The sequence below is a fragment of the Nuphar pumila genome, chromosome 12, assembly GCF_984573655.1.
Source record: "Nuphar pumila chromosome 12, dmNupPumi1.hap1.1, whole genome shotgun sequence".
NCBI lineage: Eukaryota > Viridiplantae > Streptophyta > Magnoliopsida > Nymphaeales > Nymphaeaceae > Nuphar > Nuphar pumila.
The window spans coordinates 39,321,998-39,329,824 of NC_143260.1; the positions used below are offsets into that span (position 1 = coordinate 39,321,998).

General features: G+C 36.8%; 1 protein-coding gene across 1 annotated transcript; it reads left to right on the forward strand.

The window, feature by feature from the left end:
* Positions 1-6,901: 6,901 nt before the first annotated feature.
* Positions 6,902-7,312, forward strand: LOC149820793 (glutaredoxin-C1-like). Its single transcript, XM_089983535.1, has one exon. The coding sequence runs from the start codon at positions 6,902-6,904 to the stop codon at positions 7,211-7,213; it is 312 nt and encodes a 103-aa protein (XP_089839661.1). The 3' UTR covers positions 7,214-7,312.
* Positions 7,313-7,827: the final 515 nt, after the last annotated feature.

Sequence of the window (7,827 nt, forward strand, 5' to 3'; positions counted from 1 at the left end):
GTCATAACCCACCCACATGTACGTCCAAACGCTACATGTGAGAAACTCATCCAAGTCAAGAGGTCATTAACCAAATCTATAAAGACAACATCATCTAATTCGTTGATACTATTTAACTAAACAATGTTGCATGTATGTGCTGCCACATACCCTCGCACTAACGATGATATTGTTGCCTATTGTATGTCATGCTACCATCACACGTTACCGATCAAGCCAACACATACCGCACACGTTCTTATATGCATTTTTTACTCAGCAGAGTTTCGCACTGCATATACCTCATTTCGAAGACTCGATCTGGGATAGAGAGAATGAATTATGTTAAAACTAATAGTTGAAGTATGGACCATCAAAGGCATGTTTGATTTGATGGCAGGTGGGAAAGTAGAAGTTAGAGAGAGTAGATCACAAGATCAACCTCACAAGCTTAAAGGCAAAAAGTTGCAAAAACAATCACAATCACTTCTACCTTTCTCATGTTCCACTTGATTTCTAAATGTGAATTGTTTCGATATAACAGGTCGGGTTTTGCCTAACTCCAGCTAATCAATAAAAAGAAAAAATAAACTTAAGAAATTATGGTGATTGTAATTTACAATCATACTAACCAAAAAATCATAGGGCATTGCAAACATGCGCTCAAGAGATTTTTTTATAACGTCCTTAAGTAGTTGGGAGAATGGCGAATGAGGTTGACCATGAACGAGTGAGGATCTTATCCTTTTCTTTGCAAGCGCCGTGCGAGTATCTGCTTGCCCTTGAAAGGGCCAAGATAAGAACGATGTGACTTTTATGTGTGGCCCTGGGCCAGCTGTTTTAATTCACCCTAAAAAAAGAAAAAAAAACCGGTATGGTACTGTCGACGTCAACAGAAGCGTGCTCTCGAGTATCCCTGAAAGGCAACTTTTCACAAAAAAAGAAGAAGAAGAAGAAGAATCGGAATAAGTAATGCCGCCCAATCGTACATGATCCGTACCAGGCCACTCATTGGGCGTGATGCTACGACACGAGAGCGCACTCCCTCTCCTTTATTGAAAAGGTTGGGAGATAGAGTGTGTAAATTTATACGTGGGTCTCCTTATCTACGATGGTTTGCGTGCATGCGTGTTATCGGCTGCCAAAACATGCTCGAGTTGATGCGCATGAGCGCACTCATGCACAAAAAGGGTGACCTCCTTTATTCCTTTTATTTGGGTTCACCACTTCTTTGCTGGATGCTGATCAAGAGCCGGCCTTTGTCCACCAAACTTCAAGCCAAATGCTCTCTCTCTCTCTCTCTCTCTCTCTCTCTCTCTCTCTCTCTCTCTATATATATATATATATATATATATATATATATATATATATATATATATATATATATATGAGTAATGCACTCATTCTAGCTCGTTAGGCCCTTCAAAAATTACAGTTTTGTTTTTATTTTTTCTCACATCTAACACCATAGATGTGATCTATAGTTTTTTGAGTGGGAATCGGAATCAAAATCAATGACTAATTAAGAAGGCATCAATTTTTCTAGGCTCATAAAAAAATATTTTTTTGTTGAAAAAAATATGAACCAAGAATTGAAAAAGCATAATATAAAGATATATATATGTTTGATCAACATAATATAAAGATTCTGTTAGGTGGAAGTAGGTGCTCTGGAAGCACCCTATCATTATACATATAGTCATAACATTTGGTAATGGCACTATTAACCTCATGGATGAATTCAACATATTCAAAATAGTGGGATTTTTAATCATGTTTATTTGATAAAAAAAATATGATTTTATGACCCAAAAAAATATTGTATATTGTAGGCCGTTGGTTTTTGAAGCCTTATAAAAAAAAATCCTACCTACATTTCTAAGAGTGGAGTCTCACTAATCTAAACATGTAGATCTATAAGGTAAGTTTATGAAAAGCAACAAAAAAAAAAGAAAAAAGAAAACATTAATTGATTTGTAGGTAACGACAACATGACCAATATAATCCCACACACACACACAAACTATATATATATATATATAGCAATGTGCTCCTTCTGCCCACCTTCTGGTTCTGCTTTGTTTTTTCCCCATAAAAATAATTATTTTTGATATTTTTTTCTTACATATAATACCATAGATGTGATCTTATAGGTTTTGTTTAGTGAGAACCGGATTTTGGATCACCAGAATCTAAGAATCTAACCTGTATACAAGTTTTTTCAGTGATCCAAAATCAATGGCTATGAAGGTACTAGTTTTTTCTGGCTCATAAAAGCATATTTTTTCATAGAAAAAACATGATCCAAGAGTCTATTCTCACTAAATCGAGCATGCTAAACACGTTTAATGGTTCAGATCTATAATAAAATACTTTAAAACTATGGGGCAGAACGAGAAATGGAATATTCACTTCTCATGTATATCTATATATAATGAAACTGTTAAAATAACCTAGGTTTTTATTAATGCAAATCCAATGGAGGTTCCAACTAGCCTCCCCAAGATGATGAATTGAAATAGATGAATAGTTGCTTGATAGGTTCTAGAACAAAAATTTTAATAGAATTTCATTCTCATTTTTTTTTACTCTAAAATTGTTTACTCTCCGTTGTTCTTTATCTTCTTTTTTTTTCTTTTCTTTGTCTCATGCATTTTATTTTATGGGGTTGGATGGGAATCTCACGGCCTGGAAAAAGTGGTCTCCAACGGATAAACCCCATCTACATTGCCTACATCAGCAAGATGCCCACTATATAAATATGCACTCAATAAAAATAAAGAATATATAAAAATATTTTTTTTATATATTTACACGAAGAAACCACCCTTAGGAAAATAGATATGAAAATAAATAAATAAACACATCACAGTTTTTTCTGCTTGTGGTCGAATCTTCCAACGTGTTTTTGAATGGGACGTTGGAACAAAGAAAAGGAGGGTTTTCTTTTAGAAGGCATGCTTGAGAGCGATCGAAAACGCGAATTAGCGGTACTTTTGTAAATTGCAGAGTTTGTGAGGAGAATGCAGTCTTTTTCTTTTTCATTCCATGAGCTATCTTTTTTTTAGCATCACCAAGTCTCGGGCCAGGTCCGAGTCATCAATTGGATCGACTCAGGCATTGACTCGGGCCATCTTTCGGGCTTGGGCCAATGTTACGAGCCAATTTAGGAGATTTACTCAGTTTTGCTGCTGCAGTATGGCACCCAGCTCTTGCTTCACTAGGACCAAGCCGACTTCATTGACGATCAGCCTATTCGTTAGGAAAAAAACTAGCAGCTTCTGGCTCGGCTGCAGTCAGGAGTATAAGTAGGGGTGCCCACGGGTCAGGTTTGGTTCAAACTCATGTGGAACCAGACCCAAACCTGACTTGAGATGATGGTACCGGATCAGACTCACCATATAACAATCCATACCCGGATCCTATAAGGATTACATGTATACCTAGTAAAACAATATTTTTTTATCATTTCAACATTGAAAAATCACGGATCTTAATCGGAACTCGGGCTGGGCCCAGGCCAGGTATGAAATTTTACAAACCATACTCGACTTCATATATTAATCGGACCCTTTGTGTCCAACCCGGATTCCAATCGGGCCTTCTTATTTATTACCAAACCTCATTTGGTCTCATCTCATATAAGAAGCTCAGGGATAAAGCACAAGCCAACCTGTCTAGATTACCAAGCCGAGTATGATAAGGTAGGGGTGTCAACGGGTCAGGTTCGGTTCTGACTCAGTTGGAACCAGACCTGGCCCCGGTTTTTGGGTATGGTATCGGGTCTGTATCTAGGTCTAATCGGACACACCAAAAGAGAAATCATACCTGGACCCGATAAGAACTACAGGAACCAGACTCGGGCCATACCTGATAAATTAATATTTTTTATCATTTTTACAATGAAAAATTGTAGGTCTTAATCGGAACTCAGGTAATTGGGTCTTAATCGGCTCTTCTTATTTATCACCATACTCAGACCCTATAGGGTTTGTTATGTATCGGGTCCGGGTAAACCCCTATGAAAAAAGAGAGGTGTTTGTACTTACAAACTACTATAGCAAATATTATTCCTTTAAACAAAGACATGTTCGGTAATCGGTATATAACTTAGATTTCATTTAGTTGACTTTAGCTTCTTCTTTTTTTATGATGATGAACCCTCGCCCTAGCGAGGAAAACCCTGGGTCGGGCCCATAACCACTCTGCCTTACGTGGCCCACCTCTAAAAATTATGGACACATCCATTCGCCAGCAAGGTTTGATCTGGTGCCATCATGTCAGCACCCTCATAACCACCTTGCTGGCCACGTGGGCAACCCCCACGGTGGTATTTAGTTGACTTTATCAAAGAAAAAAAACATAATCTGCTGCAAATAAATATGCCCTTCTTTTTATATTGTTATTGTTCTATTTTAGTAAGAATAAAAAACAAAACAATGTTTTGTTTTCAGTAAAAAAATCTATAATTCCTTAGAATATCCATGCACAACATAACTTGATGGTCTTAAAAAACAATAATAATAGCCATAAGGATTCCTAATTAATTTGAAAATTTATATTTGAACCACTTTGAAAAATTATATTTGCGTATGTTATTCCTTAATTAATTTGAACCAGTAGATGTAGCTATCAATGTTTATTTCTTAAAAACATGATTCCTATTCAACTAATTTCAAGGAAGATTACAAAGTTCTAATGCAACATGAGCCGCCCATCTTCATTGGTATTACCTCTAAAAACACGCTAATTAAGCATGAAAAATACATAATCAAATGCATATTTTCTACTTAGATACAGAGAACAAATCAGTGGCCTACAATGTAAGTTTGTTAAGTTGTGTACAATTTGATCCCAAACATGGTTTTTTGGTTAAAAAGATACAATAAGCAGATAATGTATACAAGAATGATTGTTGATTATATATTTTGGACCTTACTTGACCAATCTTTATTTTCACACGCACATATATATCGGGGATTATTGTGTCCCCTTTATCTTTAGGTCACTATTAGGACCCTCAAATATCATAGTTTTAGGTGTTTTATGCCCGATCTAAACAACTATATGTGTTTTATCATTACTTATTTATTAAGAAACAAACTTTGTTTTAAGTTGATTTGATGTAAAAATATGAATATTTTATTATCAAAATTTACTATAATATCAACTATTGAGTTTTTTACCTCTTTAAAATACACATCTAAACATCTTAATAAAATGTTTGTTCTCTATTGAGAAAACAATGATAAATACATCTATTGGTTAAGATGGAGCTTAAAACACCTAAAACTAAAAAGGGACAGAATAACTCTCTTTCTCTCTCTCTCTCTTTCTCTCTCTCTCTCTCTCTCTCTCTCTTTCTCTCTCTCTCTCTCTCTCTCTATATATATATATATATATATAAGTTGGAGCTCAGGTCGGTTGCCTGGGATTTGTCATGGCTTGACTTGCCACGAACCCAAGCCTGAGCTTGAACTAGGTTTCAATCAAAATGAGTCAAGTTTGAACAACACAAGCTCCGTTCATTAGGCTCATTGACCAGCCCTAATCTGAACTTGAAAAATCAATAAGCTGGTATCAAACTTTAACAGCTTTGCTGCGGTGGATTCAGGAACTCAACCTAATAAAGTGTCTTTGACCGGACTCAGTTTTACTTTGACCCAGATGCTTTTCATCACTTTAGGGTCAGTGTGGTCCCAGATTTGCGCAAAATGGGCTCGAGCCAGTCTGATTCTCGAACCGAGCTGCGCACCTCAAGACTCGGGTTCTCCATACCTTTCACAAAATTACAAAGGTTCCATTGGAGTCCCAACGTTATCCACAAGGACAATGGAATAGATAACCCGAGAGCACTTTTCTACAGCAAAAAGCTGTTCTTTTTTTATTTTGGACAGTTTTTCCCTGATTTTAGTACAAAAATAAACTTGGAAATTATGAAAAGACCTTCCTTTCTACAAAATATTGCAGAAACCCTACCATGTTTCACGTCTTACCAACTAAACTAAACCCTATCCCTATCTGGACGTGCTTAACTCTAGGGCTGAGAAACAAGCTGAGCTGCTCATGGCTTAGTCGGTGTTCAGCTTGTAAAGAGCTCATTCAAACTTGTAAAATAGGCTCGGCAAGACCAATATAAACAGTAGGTGCTAAGCTCACCTAACAAATGATTAAAGTATTTGGTTCGCAAGAAATCGGTCTAAAGATAAAAATTTATTGCTTCCAACTTTGAAACATTACTTTTTTTCATTATCCTATTACTTTCAGCTCTAAAACTGTGTTTTTTCTGTAAACAAGCCAGCTCAAACTCAACTTGGCTTGCCAAAAAAATGAGCCAAACTTGGACGCTTTAAGCTCGGCTTGTTCAGCACATCTACAAGCCCTATTTAAATAATTGTTTTTAAGATTCTTTAAACACCAAGTAGGTCTTGTCATTATGACTAATGACACTCAATGTTCTTATAAGTGAATTGATATTTGACACTGTGAAATGGAAAATAATACCAATGTAGTGTTTACAAAATTTAGTTTTTTAACTAGGAAGTATATTTTTTTATAGCATTTTCCATACTAAAAAGGGCAGTCAAGACTAGCTTGAAAGAAGCCTTTTGGTCTTCCCACATAATCGAAGGGAATATTTTCTGTTTCTTTTGAAATGGAAAAAGCAATTCGTCAGCCACACAAGACACTATAAATATGTTATCTTCATGAGTCCAAGGCCACCTTGCACTCTCTATTGCATTCATACTCTTGCTACCTAGTTTTGCTCTCTCTCTCTCTCTCTCTCTCTCTCTCTCTCTCTCTCTCTCTCTCTCTCTCTCTCTCTCTCTCTCTCTGCTGCACTGCATTTTGATCTAAAGGCTTCTTAAGGTACTAACCCCCCCCCGCCCCCACCACCACACACACACAAGTGACAAAGAAAATGGAAAGGGTGGTGGCACTGGCAAAAGAGAATGCAGTTGTGATCTTTAGTAAGACCTCATGTTGCATGTGTCATGCCATCAAGAGGCTCTTCTGTGAGCTTGGTGTGAACACAGTCATGCACGATCTCGACGAGGATCCAAGAGGGAAAGACATGGAAAAGGCGCTTGCAAGGCTTATTGGCCGTGGACCTGCGGTTCCCGCCGTGTTCATTGGAGGCCGGTTGGTCGGACCAACAGACAAGGTCATGGCTCACCATCTCAATGGCACTCTGGTTCCTCTGCTAAAGGAAGCTGGGGCACTCTGGCTATGAATTAAATCACATTCAAGCAAACAAGACTGCCTTGGAGACCTTAGAATAAATCCAGCTCTTATGTATTTCTATAGATAGGTAAAGTTTCCAGAATAATGTGGTCTCAATGGTCTCCCATGCGCAGCACTAGTTTTGTAATAATGCCTTTGGCTGTTCCTTATTTTCTTTTTGTTTTCCTTCTGTTGTAGAGGAACTAATAATACTCTTAATAAGATCATATGAATAACATATTGCTGTGGTTGATCAGTCTCAATGTTTGTTAAATTAACTAAAATTCAATGCATTAAAAAAAAATCAATGTGTAATTTTCCTAGTCCTACTATAGTTAATTTTGTAAGCCCTAGTGACAACCACATTTCGAGAACCACAGGCTCCTCTTGCTACAAGGTTGAAGTTGGGTGTACTCTTCGGTAGTAATAGGAAACCTTGAGGGTTTTACTAATTGAAAACTTGCCAATGTGTGACGATTGAGTTTTTTTCTTGGCTTTATATATATGGAAAATGACTGTTTTGTACAAAAAAATGAAGCATTTTAAAAAATGCCCCACAATTTAATAAATCAATCGAATAAACAATATCGCAGGTTGTCAATTTTTTCTTGACACTTTTACCCC

Coding starts and splice junctions, on each gene's coding strand:
- LOC149820793 (XM_089983535.1), top strand. CDS start 6,902: ATGGAAAGGGTGGTGGCACTGGCAAAAGAGAATGCAGTTGTGATCTTT.